The 21,790-nt window shown below is 39.2% G+C and overlaps 1 protein-coding gene across 1 annotated transcript; it reads left to right on the plus strand.

Moving 5' to 3' along the window:
- The first annotated feature begins 3,601 nt into the window (after window positions 1–3,601).
- LOC117541443 (tumor necrosis factor receptor superfamily member 11B-like) lies at window positions 3,602–21,578 on the plus strand. Its single transcript, XM_034208588.1, has 6 exons — window positions 3,602–3,752; window positions 11,621–11,848; window positions 12,387–12,531; window positions 16,772–16,981; window positions 18,866–19,090; window positions 20,289–21,578. The coding sequence occupies exons 1-6, from the start codon at window positions 3,705–3,707 to the stop codon at window positions 20,681–20,683; spliced, it is 1,251 nt and encodes a 416-aa protein (XP_034064479.1). The 5' UTR covers window positions 3,602–3,704; the 3' UTR covers window positions 20,684–21,578.
- The last annotated feature ends 212 nt before the right edge of the window (window positions 21,579–21,790 follow it).

The raw sequence follows: 21,790 nt of genomic DNA on the forward strand, positions 1-21,790 counted from the left end.
GTATACATAACCTATTAGCAGCACATATTATCCCTCAAGTATTTTGAACAGTACAGAAATGTGAAAAGGAAGACATTTTATTTAAAATGTTCAGGGGTAGCAGTTACAGTGACCATTAACTGGCCTGTAAAAGTGAATACCACAGGCATGTAGAATATGCACAGTTCAATGAGGACCCTCATAGTCTTTGCCACATCATCCAGATACAGTTTGGGTTAATATTTGTACTTTATAGTTGCTTCCTTAATACAATCATTTTTAATATCTGATATTATATCTGCTTTTAATTCTGGGTTCTTTGTGGGCCTGTCAACAGAATGATTGGATCCTGTTTTTCTTATCTGCTATCTCTTTCTCTCTCCGAAGTTTGCCTACAAATAAGCTTGATTTGCATACACTAGTCAAAGTCATGTAGATAGGTAAAGGTCACTGTCTCCTTTACATGTCACCATTGACACAACAACAGTTATGAGTTCCCTTTTTTGTTCATTTGTTTATGAAATCTGTTATGGAAATGTGCGGGACCTCTATGTATAAGGTAGACTACTGGTTAATATAGACATAACCACACACACGCTACTATGCAACCAGACAAATATACACATATGAACACAGGAGTTACCATGGATCTCAACAATATTAGGCTATGGTGGAGATGGATCCAATATCTGCCTGTAGTATGCAAACAAGATGTAAAAAGCACCACAATGAACTAATCTCATCATCTTTGCAGTTTAATTTAAATCCCTTTTTGATCCACATTGACCAGACAGACAGATGAAACGCTATTGTCCCATACGGCGGTTCATTTAATGTATTATTCATGCTTCAGGAACATAATTAAAAACAAATACGCCACACACCGGCTACGGTTGAGGAGACAATGCTTAGCCTCAAATAAATCAAAAATATCCTATAATTGTTGCTGACAGGCCTACACCAGCCCCATTAATGGGCATACGGTGAGTCAGCAAATAGATGTATTTTTATTTAAATGTGTGTATGGTTCACCTCCTAACACCCACGTTTCCCTGCTCATGCGCTTCAGACTGCCAGCTGAGACGTCAGGCTCGTCATGAGTGTGTGTTTGAGAGTATAGATGTCTAGCTTCCGCTCCATCATTGTTGTGGTGTATCTTGACCTCAATACTGAAAGATATGTCTATTTTTCTGCCTTTGTATGTGTATACAGTATGTGTATGTGTATGTGTCCTCCTGTGGTGAGCTGTGACCTCACCACTAAGACCTCTCTCACATGCCTAGGAAACTCGTAGGTGGGTGAGTGTGTATTTTCTCTGATCCATTTGAGAACTTGTGCTTCTACGTCAGCTGGCTGTGACATTTTGTCATGCCTCTTCATGGGGGTGGAGAGTGAGCGGCTAGAAAAAGACAACGTTGTTTCTAGGACCTCTGACATCAGAGGTCTTGTATCAGTATCATATGTTAAGATCAGTGTGGGAGTGCCCTTTTTGGGTTTACTATGTGAGTTGTCCAGTACCCATGATGTATTTTAACCTCACTGTGGGAGTTTCTCTTACTTTGAAACCTTGTATTTGACTACTGTGATCCATAAAGGTTTTTAGAACACTTTATTTAAGATATGAAACAGACAACATTAGAGTAAGATAAACTACATTTTAAGTTTTAAACTGGAACTATCACTGGTGAATGTCTGGATTAACTTCATTGGTAGATATTTAATTTTGTGAGAACCAATTTATGTTTAATGGACAAAATGTTTTGAAAGTGAGGACCTCGTTTGGTCCTCACTTTTTCCTGACCTTTTATAGAGACCTTCAAAAAACAATTTGAAGGTTCATACTTGGTTTTAATGTTTGGGTTAGAGGTTAGAGGTTAGGGTTATGGTTAGGCATTTAGTTGTGATGGTTAAGGTTAGGGGCTAGGGACTGCATCATGTCAATGAATATCTCACAATTATAGAAGTATAGGGTAACAGATTGAACAATTATTTATTGTTCAACAACATTTGATGCAGGACGCACAATTTTGTAGCTTTGGAAGACTGATATCTCGGAAAGGTATAACATGTTTGATCTGCGAGAAAATAAAGATCCACTTCCTAGCTCTTTCAACTACATTTAATGGTCATCAACAGATGGAGTTAGCTATGTGTTTCTTTATTCGGGACCCAAGGAAACTAGAGGAACATGGCGCTTGTAATTGGGTAGTTTTATTAGACAGTATAATCAATCAATCAATCAATCAATCAATCAATCAATCAATGTTTATTTATATAGCCCAATATCACAAATGTTACATTTGTCTCAGTGGACTTCACAGTTTGTACAGAATATCAGTATGACAATAAGACACCCTCTGTCCTTAGACCCTCACATCGTACAAGGAAAAACTTCCGGAGAAAACCCACAGTTTAAAGGGGAACATGGGAGAAACCTCAGGGAGAGCAACAGAGGAGGGATCCCTCTCCCAGGACGGACAGACGTGCAATAGATGCCGTGTGTATAATTGGCTAGTAAGTGGACCTTGAGTCATGCTTTATTTTAATAAAAACATTTGTAATTATTTATATACTGAATGCAGTTTAATCTGGTTTTCATACAGTTTATTTAACCATATACTAAGTTACACACAAATATCACAATACAGCTTAGCAGTCAATTGTGCTTTAACAGGTTGCTGGTTTAATCCCAGGACTGCAGGATAATGTTTATCACTGTAAGTATGATCAGGACCTCCAAAAAGAAAACATGGCTCTCCGTGAAATGTACATGAATTTACATTTACATGAATAAGTAAAGGTTTAAGAACAATTGTTAGTGGAAATTAGTTATGGGATAGGTAACAATTAAACAAAATAGAGTAAAATAATTATTTTCATCTTTGATTCTTGTGCCTCAAATTTCTTCTCCTCAGCACATACACCGTGATGTCAGAATTTACTGAGACACCATTTCCAAATGTTCAAATAAGCATAACCCGCCTAACAAAATAATTTTGACTGGTCCAAATAAACCCCTATCAATCATTGAATGTACATGCTGGCAAACTTTGCAAGTGTGGGTTTGTTACAGACTGCTTGTCAAACACATAACAAACCACTTCGTCATGCTTTATAATTTGTATATAGGCATATGGAAATAGTTGCTTTCAAATGTTACCTCATCGCTGTATTATATTACCATCATACGAAAAATGTCAAACCGATACATTATAGGCTTTCTTTTTATCTAAAAATGTAAAACTCACATTCCCACCAAATAAACACTTTTGTATAGCAATAGGTGATATATTCCCTTCCCTGGAAATAAGTGACTTTGTTTGCTACTTTACAGTATTCCTCTACAATTTGACACAATTAGTCTAAGTTGTTAAGGGGATATTTGCTTTGCTTTTTACTCTTATTTTAAATTCCCATCTTTTGATGTTCATTGGATATTTCTTTTTAGACTGCTTTGTTTCCTTCATAGTTGCTTACGACATTATTGCCTTTCTTTACGTAATTGCAACGCAACACTTGAGGATGCAACAATTTATTTTTAGGATTGAGGGGAGAGACAGAGAGAGGTTTGTGCACTCACTGGATAACAAGGTGGGTGGGCACTCTCTCCCTCTCTCTCCTCTCCGTCTCTCTCTCTCCCTCTCCCTCGCTCCCTCGCCTACTGTATAAATACAGATCTGTGATGGAGACCCCATCATACCGCAGTTCACTTTTACACAGTGGAGATGAGTGCACGGATAGCGAAATCCAACCCGGCCATGAAACTGATAGTGGTGAGTAAACACGAGTGTATGGTCCGCTGGAGAAAAGGGACGCTTCTTCCTGATGGAATGATTTCGTTTTTATTGTTTTGCGAGACTTGGATTAGTATTGCGCTACACGCGGTTTCAGATATGTCATAGAGTGGGAATGGGCATTCGCTTTATTCCCATTCCCGAACAGTGCCCATCTGTACAGCATGCGTCTGTGCTGGCAATGTGATGTTGTTAAATGTATCACAGGTTGAATATTTAGTTATACGGTGTCCCTGAAATGATGTATTTTTTTCTGGCTTTGACATTTTGTTGTCAATGGATCATAATCGGTCTTGTTTGAAAGAATCACTGCTTTTGATTGTAGACCTGATCCCACGTGAGAGTTCATAGTTCCTATTCAGATGTGTTTTCCTATAGTCAACAGTGCTACCTACTTGTAGTCACATTTTAAAAGGGCATATTTGTGTGACGCATTGTAATGCCCGTGAAAAAAGGTGTTAAGAATACTTGCATGACATTTTTATTAGGTAAATGGTTTACTGTCTGAAGGAACTAAACAAACGTATTTATGATGTGCATGGTATGGATCAAGTAACACATGACTGAAAATACAATGCAGCCCCATATAGCAGCTCTGCAATATGAGTTTATACAGCTTATGTTGGGACTGTGTTGAGACGTTGATTCTAGTTTTCCATGTTTTCTGAGGCGTTTTTTTGTAATTTATTATAACAGTATGCCGTTAATGAAATCATTTAACCTGATGTAAGTATTTCAAGTAAGTCTCTGAGGACTGTATGATGATGAGAACTTGAATAAAAGTAGATTATTCAATTTTTTTTTAAATAGACTTGGAAGTTGTTTGCTTTTGATGATTTATTGAACTCATATTTCCCCCCCACTTTTATTCCCAAAATAAATACCCACAAAGTAGACAAAAAAGATATACAATATCAACCAATGCGTGAACGTTTACTTTAGGTCACATTTCATTGCTTAGTCTTTTGCACATTTGAAAATGAATGAAATTCAACACCCAATAGAGGCCTGCAGCATGTTTCCAGCAGGTGCTGCTTTCTCTGACATTGACATTACAATCATTTGTTCTATCCTTCTCAGGGGATGTATGCCAGCAGGGTGGGAGTCATTATTTCCCTTGGTGTGTTTTGCATGCAGTGCTGTGTTGGGGACTTTGCAAGTTTTGCATATGTGCATGAATAGATGTGTATCTGGGCAGAAAGAGATCACTGTAGCTACAAAACACTGGACCCACTATCTGCCGTTTGTGTGTGTGTGCGTGTGTGTGAAAGAGGGATCCTATATTGTGATGTGAAAGGTCAGTCAATTATTTAATTTGGTTTGTAAGATGTGTCACTTAGTTGTTTGTAAAATAGGTGACATACAAAGGAAGGTGCGTGTTTGCCATCATTTAAAGTGATATCGTCCACACTGAGTGTTGCGTCCACGGCACTGTCTGTACTCCACCATTTACCTTAAATAGGCAAATATTTAGTGTGAACAATTTCTGACATAGTGTTCCTCCATCATTCAGCTAGTCAGTCAGTCCGTCATTTGGCCAGCCGTGCAAGCATTGATTTAGCCAACTCATGAGTCAGACGTGTGCAGACTGCTCATTCTTACCATCAGCATCCAGCCAATGAATCAATCTGCACCCCTCTGGATGCCCTGCACCTTTCTTCCACTTGACAAACAGCCAGTTTAATTTCATCTGTAAGAAATTCTAGGGACACTCTGCAATTGTGTGTTGCAAACTTTGTTTTGCCCTAGAGGTCCGTCAGTAAATTCACCTGTGTGCTCTTCCTGTTCCCCTGCATACTTCTGACTCGTGTGGTTTGCGTTCTGTCTGCTGAAAAAACATACTTTGTGTTTGCTCGGGATGATGTCAGTGGAACAAACTTTGGATGGAAATTGGACACCGCTATGTTGTGAGTCTTTTTTGTTTTATTTTGTGTGGACACAAGTTTCAAAATTCAGTGCGGGAGAAGTGAGGTTTAGCCAGCTAGCCAATCAGACAGCCAGCTAACCTGCATGAAAACTTTCCATCCAGCCACTCCCTATTATCTCCCTCGATCAGTGTCTTTCATCTGTGCTCCCTTTATCTTTACGCCTCCACTCTCAGTTTAGGCCGTTGGCATTAGCTGCATGAACTTCCCTAAATTTAGCCGCAGGTTCACACGCAGACAGAGGAGCTTAAGAGGTCACTCGGGCCAAACCGACGCAACTTCTTTCTAGACAAACACTGAAGAAAAAGGGTGAGGAAGTAGGGGGATAGGGGGGAGGGAGACATACAGAGCGTGTGTGAAGGTACAGGATCAACATGTTTTAAACAAACAAGCACAAACGTTTATTCAGAAACAACGATTACCTCTGGAAGTTGCTCACGTCTTACTTCCCCTTTTCCATCAACAGTAGTAGTGATAGCAGAAGTGTGTGTTTGTGTGTGTGTGGGTGTATTCTTGTTATGAACTCATTGATCTTGTGTGAGTGACTGAACAATTGTCTGAGACAAAGAGCAGAAACGGAATAGGCAAAAGAGATACAGCTGTTATTGTCTCAATCTCATGCTGGTCTCTCTCTTTGTTTTATCTTACAACTGTATACATCGTATCAAAAACCGCCAGGCTGATCTGATGTAAAAGTCTGTATTGAAAGTGAATCTCACACTAGATATGTTTGATAAGGATTTTAAGAAGGATACAAACCAAATGTGTTGTTAATGACTGTTCGTCTTTAGCAACTATTTTATAAGCTCATATTTTTCTTAATGTATAATCTAAATCTGTAACATTACTACTAAATATAAAATGTAGAAGAGTAAAGTGCAACATTTTCCTATTTATATGGAGTAGAAGTATACAGCAGAATATAAGTACTGAAGCAAATGTGATTTTAATGCATTTGTTTCAAATGAGTGATACATCTGAATTAATCGACTGATTAAAGATAAACAAATGATCTGTCCTCCTTCCCTGTTCAACATTTGGGCAGATTATTTTGTTGAATAATCAATCATTAGTTTGGTCAAATACATTTATTTTGATTGTTTCTCTTTTCTTTTTCTAAAACCATTCAAAATGATAATTGTTAATTGATGAATTGAGTAATTGTTTTTGCTCATGACATGAATGTTATAAGTGCAAATAGTATTGCTTGGTATATATTACAAAAGCAAACTAGCTAGGTTTAATTAATTGATCATACAGTATCTAATTATTTGACCAATATGTGCTAAACATTTGATAAAACCCATGTTCCCTAGATCAGCAAATTCAAAAGACACACTTTAAGTTTGAGATGATAAAATGAGTAAATAAAGTGAGCCTAGCAGGCAATATTATTATTATTAATAATGTAATTTAATTATACAAATCTCAGTGATGCAGAATGGTAGCAAGTCCCTCTCTGTCCCTATATAAGTGAAAAAGACAGATTCCATATTCACAGGACACACACACACACACACACACACACACACACACACACACACACACACACACACACACACACACACACACACACACACACACACACACACACACACACACACACACACACACACACACACACACACACACATCTAAGAGCTGGAATCCCCCCTCAGACCACCTGCGTTCTACAGTTAACTGAAGCCATGTGCCTGGTGGATAAGCTGGTGTAGTGTGGTTTGGTCCCTTTGTGCCATGGCTCTTCTCCTCATGCCATGAATTTAAACTGACCTTGGGCTACCCAAACTCTGATTCTACTCCCTCTCTACCTTTCAATGTGCTCTACTCTCATTGTAACTTCTGTAGCCTGAAGTCTGTTGGAAGTTGTACTGGGATCATTTGAAGACTGCATGTTACGGTGTTACATTTTTGTATGCCTACAGATGTTTTATTGGTTTACCTTTTTTCCATTTTTGCATTTATTGAGGGGACAAACAAGTAACTTCATCAACATTTTTATTTTTTATTTCCATTTGTATCATATCAAAGCAAACCAAATTGTGTCCCTCATATAACACATACATGTATCTTTCCGCAGTTTTTACTGTATCTTCCGGGAAATTCCTCTTATGAAAAATATTTTATCTGGTCAATAAGACCATTACCCGCCCAACATCTGTGGATGCTTATCACTTTAACCTCATATGGAAAGCATGTGTGTTCATTTTAAAAGACTATTTCCGTCAGGTGTCTGAACTCTTTAGTCCGCTCTAGACCATCTATCAGGCAGCGCTCAAAGTGCAGTTCAGCCTACTTTACCAAAGCACTTTGTCATCATTATACTTGTCTATGGATATCATTTTTGAAAAGACAGAGTTTATAGAAAAACTAAAACTCTCATAAGTCCTATAAACCTGGTCTAGCAAAAAGTCATTTTCAGAAATTATGTCATTAATTCTAAGACATGTGTGCTAACGAAGTGAAAGATAAACGCACTGTGAATGACTTAGTCCACTAAACATCACCCTGGATTTGTTTTCTCCGAGTCTCTGATGTCTCTCTGATGTCTCTCTGATGTCTCTCCGATGTCTCTCTGATGTCTCTCCGATGTCTCTCTGATGTCTCTATGATGTCTCTCCGATGTCTCTCTGATGTCTCTCTGGTGTTTCTCTGATGGGATGATCTTATGTATCACCACACTTCACAGGCTGGACTTGTTTTTGATTCTTTCAAGAAGATAACATCGGTTAAGAACTACATGTTCTCTGTTAAGGATTTAAAGAGATTATCTTTGCTCTACATAAACTCAAGGTTTTCTCCCAGCTCACTTCAAAAGATATTTACAGGCATAGTTTTCAGTTTACAAAAATGTATCAGATGAAGCCATTTTAACCCTTTTTTACACATTTACATAGCAGCTGCCCTGCCTTGGTCAAGGGAAGCTTTCTTAGGAAACATTATTAATACCTTCATACCTTCATCCATCCTTTACCAACAGCTGTTCATGTATATGCCTCACTCTGATGATGCTAACAGTATAATTATGGCTGTCAGTGGCCGCTAGCTGCTGTGTAATTTGGGTTTCCAACGGTTGTGCGTGATGTTGTCAGATGGCAACTTCTAAGGAGACAAGAAGGGTCAAAAGTTCAATATGTATTTTTAACTGCTAATCGATTAATTCACGCTCACCACAGGACATCTTACCAATAAGTTATTTCTTAAAAAGTTGACAGTTTTTCGGTAGCGGAAAGCTACTGTACTGGCTGCTTTGACACAGTGTGGTTCTGCCTGAGTGTGTCATAAGTTGAAAACTAAAACATTGTATGTTGAGTAGCTTAAAGATGTGGTTGAAATTAATTATAAATGGCTTTGTTTTCATGCCAGCTTTTAAATTGAATAAGATAAAAGAATAAATAACAGGCAGCAAAGGTATTATGATGGCCATTAAACTGTTGAACTAAATTATGCTTTTATTTCTTTCAAAGGGATTTTTTACCGACGGTCAAAGATGTGATTTCATAAAGTTACATCTCTGAGCATGTGCTGTTTTACATTACTTTTATTTACTCTTGCTCTCAATTGCTTTGCTCTGCACTGTATATTATGGCTGGAGTCAATCCAAACTACTGTGCTGTATGAAGGATATGAAAAACAATATGAACCTGACCACTTCCACATGTGCTCAGGCTCATCGGCTCCCATGATTTCAGTCCTGCCAGTAAACTCATCCTCGAGCCCGAGATTAAATTCACTGGGACGAGTGTAACCGTAGCCAGATTTGTAAAAAACCCAGGTGACCCTCTGTCGGTCCCTGGCTCCACCCTCCTGATGTTTCTAAATTGATTGGATGTGGTCTCACGGCTTAATAGTGTGTATATACACTTCTTAATTTGAAGAGCAAGACTGTGATTATGGGTTTCATTCCCGCTGAGGCCACCCATGCTACAAAAAAACAGCTTTGGTACTGCTAAGCGAGTCACTGTGGATGAAAGCCATCCACCAAATGTTCTGCTAAGAGGTCGATCCGCTTTGCCGGGAAAACCTCTGCGCTCGCCAGGCTGTATGAAGCCTAGGTTTCTATTATGGTGTGTAAAACCCATTCATCTATTTTTACTATCATTTTCAATTACCTCCGTTGCAAAAGCCAGCAGACATAGAAGGACCTGCATGTTTTCTTTTCTGTGTAGTTCATCATTTTAGGTTCAGAACGCCTTAAAAATAAATAAGGCTTAAAACCACACATATACCGTTTATTCAATTATTAAAAGTGAACACAACACATACCAATTTAGTTGTAATATAATAGTTAGTAAGAGACATATGCACACATATTTCCAAAAAATATCATTCTTTCTCTCTGTTTCATGTTATGTTTCACACACGCATACTCATAGTATATTGTGTCTTGTGATTGCAAAATTTTAAGGTGAATGTGATCAGTACAAAAACAGTCACGCGGGAAAGGAGATCAATGGTGTGTATCGGGTAAACTGTGTAGCAGAGGGGTGAGTGATTCTTATTCTGGTGGTGAATGGGGAAAGCCCAGTAACCTCCAACAGTCCTCTTTGTGAACAGCAGCCAGGAGAGGAGACCGCAGAGAACACAGACCAACACTAAGGAAGACGAAGATTGGACTTGAACACTGACAACCATGCACACAAAGACATGCAGCAACACACATTCCTGCATCTGTACCCACATGCATGAATGTTTTGTAGTTGTTTGTAGCATAAATTCATTCATTTTTGGAAGATGCACTAACAAACATGGTGGAAAGCGAAAAACCACATACAAGAATACACGCATACACACACACACACACACACACACACACACACACACACACACACACACACACACACACACACACACACACACACACACACACACACACACACACACACACACACACACACACACACACACACACACACAAAATCAAAGCAAGGACAATCCATTGTTAGTTTGTCCAAGAAGTGAGGATGTATCCGGTCCAACGGGAAAGTCCACATAGCCAATGGCTGAGGGACTTGAGGGTAGAATGACCCAGATGTGTGACATCTGGTCTGCATGTGGCCTCCACCGGCTGCATGGCTGCATGTCAAACACGCTCACCAACTGATATCTGGGATTTTAGGCCAAATCTCTACAGATCATGGTCAAACGATGATACATGGGCTTGTTTTTGAGTCACACGCTACATGTGTGTTTCAGAAGCCTCACTAACAGCCAACCACTTAACAGAGCGTCCATATCAATGGGATTGGGGTGGGGGTTACATGGGTGTGCCGTGTTTTGCCCTTCCTCCAGGGTAGTATTAAACTGCAGTAAATCACTGTTGAATTACTTCACATGCTATCTCCCTGAGCGGCTGCTGACAGGATAGGAGACGGCTGCTTCGGTCAGAGAACACAAAGCTGCTCATCCTCTAACCCTCTGTCATACAAATCCATGAATTTAATATGTGCAAAACACTGGCATGACTAAAAGATCTGCATTTATTTAAAAGCGTCGGTTAACTTTTAAGATTCAAGAAGCAATGAAAGGAATAAAATACAATATGATGTGTAATTGAACAAATAGCAATAATGCTTTGCATTTCTTCCAAGAAACATGCAAAGATTAAAAATGTACTGTTGTTGCCTCTGTGCAGTGATCCACGAAACGGACACAGATTTCTCTCCTCCTCTCCCTGAACGTCTCTCTATAAAGCAGAGGAAATCACTTTAGGACTGTGTGTCCACCAGGAGCTTTAACTTTACAGCTCTGACCTTTCTTTCAACTCTTTCTTACTGGAAGCTTTGGTTTGGCGAGTGCTGCAAAATGTAATAATATTTGGACATTATTCCAAAGAGGAGCTGTGCACGAGATGCGTTTCTTTAGAGATGTTGTCACTGCTGTGGACTCTGTATTCAACACACTTCTTTCTTTATTTTGCAGCTTTTCACAGCATCTTTCTCCTGGGCCTTTCAGCAGCAGGACATACTGCCGAAGTACCAGTACCTCGACCCTGTGACCTCTGACCTCCTGCTGTGCGACCAGTGCCCTCCTGGCACCGCTGTGAAGCGACACTGCACCACCGACACACCCACAGAGTGCCAGGTCTGTCCTGAGAGGCATTTTGCTGAAAACTGGCACTGGGGGGATACCTGCCAATACTGCACCTCGGTACGTATGAGGCCAAAAGGTTAACCGAAGGTTCATTTTGATCTCTTTTGTGTGTGTCAACTTCATACATACAATCAAACACATCTTCATTCACATCACAGACAGGAATTCCACTAAAGTTCAATCTGCTTTTAAAGTTTTTATCTACTCCTCTGTGGTTGTCCAATGCCTTTTCATTAGTTGCATAACTTTACGGTTTGTTTACATTTTGGCAAAGCATCTGTTATTTTCGGAAACTGGTGTTTCCACTTTAGTTGTTATTTCTAAAAATGAAAGTTTAAATGTGCTCATTGTGGTATTGGGATCTTCCCCCGCAGTTTAGATGTGTTCCTCTTTGCCACTCTGAATTATGTCATATCTATTTTAACATATTCCCCAATTTATATTCCTGTTCTATACAGTATACTTTCTTATGGCACTTTATTTACTCACGTATGCTCTCTGATCATATATGTGCATGTCAAGCAGCCTTTATTGTATGTCACTGTGTGCATGCAGCAGCAATGTTTCAATGTGTGTGTGACTGTGTTGTGTTCAGGTGTGCAAGGAGCGACAGCTTGTGAAGCAGCAGTGCAACAGCACCCACGACCAGCTTTGTGAGTGTGCTCCAGGTTTCCACCTTGTGGTGGAGTTCTGCATTACACACAGCTCTTGTCCACCCGGATACGGAGTGACAGCTTTAGGTAAGTTTAAGATTGTTTTTAAAGAAGATATTAAATATGTTATGTTGTGGGTTTCCTGCCTACTAGGTCATATAAATAAGATTCAAATTTGAGATTTCTGGTTATAAGTAGGCATCCATACTGTCCATATTGAAATTCAGTAAGCACACATCCTAAGAAGAAGCACGGACAGGGTCCTATTGCCTCATTGTTATAATTGTACTCACAGGGTCATAGTGTATCTGTTATATATGCAGTTTTTCTGTTGTTATTGTTATACCGTGCAGTGTGTAATTGTCTCTGTATTTTGAGTAGATACCCATTACTATATATTTATATTTTCTTTAATCTTCTCATCTTATGCAATACTCTCCCTGAGTCTCACTCAAATCAGTTAAATTCCAGATATGCTTCCTCAGTAAGGAAACAAAATAACAAAGCAGACTCACATCAGTTACAGAACAGCATATTCACATTACGATGTTGTCTCCCTTGTGTCACTGAAAGCTCTTCTCTTTCTATCTCTTCATCTTTCTTTGATTCTGTGAATCTGATCTGTTCCAGATGCAGACGTCTCTTTTCCTAGAAACAACTTCTACTTTTGAACTGTCTCGGACATTTCCTAGAACCACTCTTTGTTTGTCACAGAGACACAGAGTTTGGTTTAAAGCTGTCTGTAATAGTTAAACATACAGTATAAAACACAAAAAGGACATGGCCATTAGTCTGGTTTTTTATGTTTTCTTATTTCTCTGTCTTCTACAGAGACATGTAGTATGCATTTACATGCCATATAAATGCTACAGTTTGTTTTTCTATCAAGAGAAATTGTGTGTTTGTGTGATTGTAAAAAAACATTCATGCACGTCTATCTTGCACTTCCACACCTGACCAACTCTGAGTTTGGGCAGTGTTGGCTGAAACTTCACAGTTCAATTGTCGCATCACTGATGCATCATAATCCTGTCCTAAACTATTTCTAAGTTTTATCTTTTGATATTCATTGCAAACAGCTTTGGCTTGTCACTTGAATTAAAATTATTATAAATGAAGAAACTATGATGATTAGAGTGATGAGGGAGAAGTTAAAAATGTGTATGGCCTTTGAGAATAAAGACTCAAATATTACTGAAGAAAATAGCGCAATGGAAATGAAAAAGTCACCCTGATGTGGTTATACTTTGGAAAATGATTACATATTTTCCGTGAACTTAATTACTTTCAAATACAGCACTTATTTCCAGCATAATTTCATTCCATTTAGGCTCCAATTCCTGTCACGGTATCACCATGTGATGCATATCCATATTATTCATAGACACATGCTGTCACAGCACTCCATGGGGGCTGACTGCATCTTTTAAAAGATCAACGTTTATCCTTTTTCCTCTTTGTGCCATGTATAAAAATAATGATTTTATTATATGACTGTACTTACTCATAACGCAATATGTTCTACTTTTAATTCTGATCTAACTACTTACTATTTCTGGGAGGGCGTGTCAAAGAGGCAGGCGTTACAATTAAGTGTTTTTGACAAAGGGTGAATATATGTATACTGAGACAGACGTTGTTAGAAAAAATGATGTGTTTTTTTTAAAAGTCAAAGCATGTCAACATGTTCTAGTAATAACCCAAAATACAAGTTTGAAGCTTAAAAAAAGCACGATATGCCTCCTTCATGTGCTGTAGGGCTCAGTTGCCATTTATTTTTGAGTTCCTATTTGCAGTAGAGTATCACACGACAATGCCAAAAGTATTCTTCACTTGTTCCTCTTCATGCATGATAGAGCACTTTAACAGCTTATTTAAAGAGGAAACTTAAAATACAGGGATCAGTTTATAATGTCTCGGTTAAACGGCACAACCTTTCATTCCTGAAGTTGTGCTTCCTTTTTTTTATTCACTGCAGATTGTCTGGCACAGACTCAGATATAGTGCAGAGGATAAAGATTTATTTAAGTATTTTGCAGGGATATTGATTTTGTCTTTAGCTCAGACTGCTATTGTTTGAATCCCAATAAAAAGACAATGAAAATCAGTTCACTGTAATGTATATAAAATGATTTTCTTCCTCTAAAGAATGACATAAATTTGACTAGACAGAATCTCCAGAGACAAAGACTGTCTCTTGGTCATTTGTTGCCAATACAGCACCAGATGCAGTCTTGGCTAATCTTTGTGCCAGATGCACCCAAGGATGTAATTATCATGGCGGATATCTGACCTGATATTCCTCACAGATTCTCTCCTTGGTACGTCAGTAGTGCTTGTGGGAAACTTAAAGAGCGGTTGATGCTAAATTTCAAGATTCCCGTGAACAGAATTTGATATTTCTACTGAAACCGCAGCACAAACTGGCACTGCGCTTCTCATGACTTCATCTCAGACCTGAGAGTGGATTTTAGCGGCTGCATAGATGAAACAACCTTTTCCATGGTTTCTGGTCATTATGCGACCCCTGTAAGCGTTGGCACCATACTGAATATGAAAAAACATTTTCCGTACATTCCTACTGTAAAAAATGGATATAACATCGGACCCTAATGTCTAATGACACTCTGCAGACATGAGACAGCATTTCAGGGGATTCCCCATGAAGCTGAAGGACTTATTATGTAATGTCTTCAGTTGTGGTTTTAGACCTTTAAACCACAGGATGTCAGAAACCCATTGGTTGACATTACTTTTATGACTCCGTTGCTCGATTTCCTGAATTGTCTGTTTATTGTTGCAATTGTTTTCTCTCTCTCTGAACGCAAGATTTAAGGTCGCAGCTGTGTATTTGGAAACTATTTTGTCCGTGTTTTTGGAAATTATTTTGGTGTCATCTTAGAAAGGCACAGTAGAACATGATATACAATACCAATAACATGTACAATTATAAAAGGTCTGCAACCAGCAATTATTTCATGATAATCATGATCTAAAAGTCTAAAGATTTTTGTACAGCATTCAACCAAATATTTTCTTGCTAAAAATTAAGACTGATAGACGGATAAGAGACTATTAAAAATATATCTAAAAGTAAGATAGGAACTAGGGCCATAGAGGTAATAATCTTACATTTCTCAAACGGTTATTTCTAAGTCTACTCTGTCATACATTTTTTATATTTGCATTGGTTCACGAGACAATTTATTGAATTAATACACAGAGCTGTCACCTCTGCTTCAGATAACATCTAAAGATATATCTTACGTGGGTTAAGTGCTAACATGCTGATTCTGCATTTACAGAGGAAATTCTGAGAAAAAAACTAAGATTCATGCCAGTATGTGCAACCTCATTACAGTTAGGCTGGCTCATTCTTGTGCGCTGTACATCACAGGTACAGGAAACATTTGCACGTTTACTGTATGCATATCAGTTAGTGGTTTCATGGTTTAGTGCTAGTTTGTGAAACTGTGCAACGATGGAGGGGAAACTCCTCAAAGGTCAAGCCTCCTCCCACACATTTTCTATTCTACGCTTTAGTGATTGAAAAAAATAAGGATGTGAGAAATACCTAGTTCCACAACATGGTCATGTCCTCGTGTGTGCTGCATGTCACAAACCACAAGGTCTATTGGTTTACTGCAGTGTCATTATCTGTGGTTAAAACTAGTTGACATTTGGTAAAATGTCAGTAAATGGGTACAAATATTTAAAATGTGATCAATTGGGGATAATGTATTTAACATTACATCATAAGGTTAACATTTCAGTGAATAAAACATTTAAAAATAAACAAAAATAAATAATTTTATAAATTCAGATATTATTAGAAAATACAAGTGTTTCGTCATCTTCAAGTCAATAAAATATGATTTTAAATAAGTACATTTTTAAGGTTATTTTCAATGAGAAGTTGACCTTAATAGCCTTTTTGGCAGATGTTAGTCTGAAAAATCTGCTGACAAATCAAACTCTGCGGTTACGTATTTCCCATTTGATAACAGATATAAGATATAGAAACTCTGGGGGTTCTGTGTGAGTCATACCCAACATCACAAATGTGTCATCTTCCACCCTGATGTGCTCTCATGTCGTTGTGGTCATAGTTCTTGGAATCACATCACCTCGATGTCAGCTAGTATTTGCAACAGATCATGTTCACACACAGAAAAGGGCGAGATGTGCTAATGAAGATGTTTGATTATAAAGATAAGAAACATCGAACGGGCTGCTTACTTCTCACGGTTCAAAATGTGATACACACACTTCACAGAGGTGTTTCATTCATGAAATTAAGACATGATCCTGTGTTTATCTCTTCCAGGTACACCGGTGAGTGACACCACGTGTGAACGTTGTCCCGCGGGTCATTTCTCAATCAGGGACTCCTCTACCGAGTCATGTCAGCCCCACAAAAACTGCTCCGGTTTGGGCTTAAAAACACTGAGATGGGGCACGTCTACTTCGAACAGCCTCTGTACAAACAAAACGGCTTCTCCGGAGTGCTCTCAGCAACATTCTTTGTGCCAAACTGGTAAGAAAATTCTCCAGCCGGTTTTAATCGTTAATAAGATTCATATGGAGGTTTCAGGACTATTGCGGGTAGGAATCAGAGAAGTGTTTACACAGCACACACACACACACACACACACACACACACAACACACACACACACACACACACACACACACACACACACACACACACACACACACACACACACACACACACACACACACACACACACACACACACACACACACACACAAAGATGTTTCTGAGCAAACCTCAATTGTCAACAACCTAAAATCAGCCAGAGCTGAATTATTTCAGACATGTGGTCGTTTTCATTCCTGAAGGCAGGGGATTTCCTCGGTCAGGTCCGTTGTCAAGATTCCATTCTTTTACAAATTCTTGCGTGCCTGAAAACCAACACAAGTGAGAAAATCCAAAGCAAAGGGGTTGGATGGGATGTTTATGCCCCTACTGTCATAATCACCCACGATGGATCAATTACTTTGTTAACTGTCACATCCTCACCCTACAATAACAGAGGAAACTGAGTCAAGCACAGAGACACACAACGAGATGGTAAGTCTTTGTTACTCAGGCTCTAACTATGACAGATGCTGACAATTAATTTAAGAGGAGAAGCCTCAAATATGACATTGAATTCCCACAGCCCAGAAAAACCACAGTCCCTGGCAAACACACACACACACACACACACACACACACACACACACACACACACACACACACACACACACACACACACACACACCCTGACACACTCATGCACACCACTCTTGGTAGGAAACTCAAAAAAGCTGTTGTCCCTAAAGCAGGGTGATGCTCTCCTAAAACATTCATTCACAAATTGCCTTCATGTGGATTACACAACCACTGATTGTCTGCAGCAGATCCTGGAAGAGTAAAGCAGGATTCTTTACAAAGAATAAGGAAATTGAAAGCAGTTGGGATTACCAAAGTAGCTACGTGATTTGGAGAAACCACGAGGACATCAATGTCAATAATAGAACAAGCCACACTCCAATTATCCAGACATCAGAGAAACAAGCCTAATATCCTCTTCACATTAAACTCAACCATACTACAACGACATCGGTTTTCCTAAATGTTTCTTTTAATTTTACACACACAAACACAGAAATGCCTATAATCGTGTGAAAGTTGTAATCTCACGTCAACAGTTTCACTTCATTTCCCTCTATGACTGTTTTGTGTATTACGGAAATCCTTCTGTCTGCAAAACAAAAAAATCCCTACAAGGACAGCCCAGGGGCCCATGGCTTGCAAAAATGTAGGGAACGTAATGACGAATAGTGAAGGTGATTGTGTAGTGGAGTGTGACTCAGCAGTAAAGAGCAGCACATTTTCGCACAGCTCGCCTCACTGTTTCAGTTCAATATGCAAACATCGTTGCTATGTTGAAACACAAACTAAAGTTAATAGTGGTTATGTGATTTCAATAGAAAGAGACCAAATCATTTCCTCTGCTGTGGTTGAATTACAACCCAACACACAAACACGTACAAACAAATCCAGACGTGTAAAGCTCCTTACACACCAAACTGACACCAAAGAACACGGCCGAAAAGACACAAATTGACCAAGACCAATCTGAGTAGGGCGACACAACGCTCATCGACGGCCCGACATCTATCGACATCTATCGACGCAGAAAATCGGCCTGGTGTGTAATGACCTTAATAGGCAAATGGCACTGCAGCAAACAAACCATGTAATCCAAATATATTCCAAACACAACCTGTGCCCCACAATTGAAACGTCTGTGAATTATACAAATGTACTGACTTTGTTATTGGGATAATATGACCACTGCTAAAACTCATTATTGGGATACTGTTTTAAGCCAACTTCTTTCCCTTGCCAGATGTGAACCTTTGTGAGGAGGCAGTGTTCCAGTCCCTCTCTTCCCTACGACTGTCCTCGGTGCCGGTGGAGCGGCTGTTGGAGAGTCTCCCCGGGCGGAGGGTGGACCGTAAGAGCCTGGAGAAGGTGAAGAAGGCCTGCTCCCCCCAGCAGCAGGTCCTCCAGCTGCTGCGCCTGTGGAGGGAGCAGAACAAAGACCATGACAAGATGTATGGCATCATTCAAGGTACAAAAAAGTGCACTTCTTGATTCAGCCAGTCCTTATTTAGAGGTCACCTATTATGCAAAATCCACTTTTTCATGTCTTTTATACAGAAACATGTGTCCCCTCTGTGTTAAGAGATTCTGAAAGTTTCAGGAAAAAATATTCACTCTTCTCCTGATCCATTTATATAAAAACCTGTCTGAAAATGAGCTGATCAGATTTTGGCCACTTTATGATGTCATAACGTTTTGTTGGCTTGTGTGACCATTGGCCGATAACCAACCAAGGTAACACCCCCCACTTTATCATCTGAATCTCCTCCTAGAGCACCATTAAGTACTTAGCCGGTACTTGTCCCCGGTACTTGTTCCCCCCGAACTCTTTAGTCCCTCGAACTGTCCTAGTAGATCGCGTTCTCACCGGAATAAATTCCTGAGGGAGGATTAGGCAATTAAAACGCTGAATTCACTTCTTCTTCTTCTTCTTCTTCTTCTTCTTCTTCTTCTTCTTCTTCTTCTTCTTCTTCTTCTTCTTCTTCTTCTTCTTCTTCTTCTTCTTCTTCTTCTTCTTCTTCTTCTTCTTCTTCTTCTTCTTCTTCTTCTTCTTCTTCTTTCTTCTCTTCTTCTTCTTACTTTCTTCTTCTTCTTCTTTCTTCTGTCTTTCTTTCTTCTTCTTCTTCTTCTTCTTCTTCTTCTTCTTCTTCTTCTTCTTCTTCTTCTTCTTCTTCTTCTTCTTCTTCTTTACAAAACCTTTGTGAGTTTTAGGGGGCATGTTTTGCAATTCGCCCAGCCAATCAGAAATTGTTAGTGTGGCCGACACACCCACGAACCATTTCCTCCTCAGGAAAGTACTACCTCTCTAGCAGGGACTATCTGGAGGTGAAAAGATTCGTGCGAACTAGGGACTAGTTCCAGATCCTTTTTGGTGGAAAGTGCCTATTGTGTTTATTTTAACCAAATATCTCGCAGAGGGGCGTGGGGAGTGGCTCCTTATTTTCATCTAAAGTAACAGACACAGAATCAGCACTTTTGAAACAGGGCTGAAACAGAGGGGTTTATGGGATGCTGCGATGGGTGATCTGTTTGGTATTCCGAGCCAAACATTTCAGAGACATGTTTTGTTTATATCTGAGACCTATAATATATTGATGAAAAACTGTATAATAGGGGACCTTTAAGTCCTGGATTAGTGTTGTAATGTTTTTAACATGTCACTTCAGGTGTCAACCTCTGTGAGAAGAAAGTCTCCCGCTGCAACAGCCTAAAAAACCTAACCCTAGTGGACCTCCTGAAGGTCACCGACAGCCTGCCAGGGGTCAAAGTTAAGCTGGAGGATGTCCGGGCCGTAGTTTCCACTTGTCTGCCCCAGCAGTACATCCTGCAGCTGCTTCACCTCTGGAAGATGGCAAACTATGACCTGGATCTTGCCAAAGGTCTGTCTCACAGTCTGAGGGTGCTGCGCAACAACGGGGCCCCACGCCATCTGCTGAAAGGCCTGAAGAAGTTTAGCCGCATCATAGGAACCACCTCCACGCACAAGATGTATGAGAAGATGTTTGTTAGTATGCTTCACGATGAGTCCTGTTTTAAGGCTCATAAACCATTAAATGAATAATCATCTGGGAGGTACACACAGGAATATGTGCCATCTATAGCATACACAAACACTCAAGCATTGTCAGATACAGAACACACAGAAAAGGACAAACACTTAGTGAGCAGAGGGGTACGTGTATGTGAAAGAGTAACAGACATGGGTAACATGGTACAATCAGGGCTTTAAGATATTATCAAACTATGCACATAGTGCCAAACTGTAACACAAGGGCAAGACGGGAGGTACATTCTTCTTTGCCTGCATGATTTCCTAGACAAACCCTCTGCCAGAATAAGGTTGATTTCATTATATGAGGTATCAATGGATTCCTTTAGTTTCACCCTCAGTCCAGAGTATCTGTCCACAGTTATGAATTTAATAATCCTAAAAGAAAAAATAAACACATTTGTGTACTTCAGGCAGGCCGAAATAAATAAATAAATGTCCTGGAAACTTTTGACCGGAGTCTGTGAAAAATGAAAAACTATTTATGTTGTAAATAGCACAATATTTTATGGAAGACAGGCTGGCAGGTGTTGTGTTTTTATTATTGTTGCTTTCTCGCAGATTGAGAGGAAGGATTTGGTTTCATAATGAAATACGTGCATTTTTTACAGTCCTTTGTTTGTTGGCTTGTTCTGGACTGCTGGCAAGTAGAGCTCATCTGATTTTTTTTTAACTGTCAGCTATATGAATGTACAAAGGAGTGCAATTGTTTTATATTTAAAATAATAATAATGATTTTACTTTCTGAATATGTAAAGGCTTGTTTTATTACTTATCAGAAATACTGGATTCCGAATGCTGCAAGTTCTTGAAGTGATATTTTTTTTATATATTGTTTTTATCACTTTTATATTATTATGACCTTTATTGTATATATGCCTGACCATTTTAAGCTTGTGTAACTTGTGAACACTAATGTCAAATGATTTGAATAAAATCACTTTGTAGAAAGCCTTTTTTCTTCATAAATTAGCAACTGAATTGATCCTGGGAGTGGCCTTGATCACTGAGTGCCTGACAAATCATTCCAATTTAAGATTGGCTTTCTGCCTGGACAGATGCAGGACCTTAATTTGAACCATAAAGAGCAGATTGACAATACAACCAAAGCTTCATTTT

This window comes from Gymnodraco acuticeps, unplaced genomic scaffold, assembly GCF_902827175.1.
Source record: "Gymnodraco acuticeps unplaced genomic scaffold, fGymAcu1.1, whole genome shotgun sequence".
Taxonomy (NCBI): domain Eukaryota; kingdom Metazoa; phylum Chordata; class Actinopteri; order Perciformes; family Bathydraconidae; genus Gymnodraco; species Gymnodraco acuticeps.

What these genes read in the sequence shown, in the direction of transcription:
- LOC117541443 (XM_034208588.1), top strand. Translation starts at nt 3,705, where the DNA reads ATGAGTGCACGGATAGCGAAATCCAACCCGGCCATGAAACTGATAGTG. An exon ending in ATACGGAGTGACAGCTTTAG is followed by an intron (nt 12,532 to 16,771) that starts GTAAGTTTAAGA and finishes TATCTCTTCCAG; the next exon opens with GTACACCGGTGAGTGACACC. An exon ending in ACATTCTTTGTGCCAAACTG is followed by an intron (nt 16,982 to 18,865) that starts GTAAGAAAATTC and finishes TTCCCTTGCCAG; the next exon opens with ATGTGAACCTTTGTGAGGAG.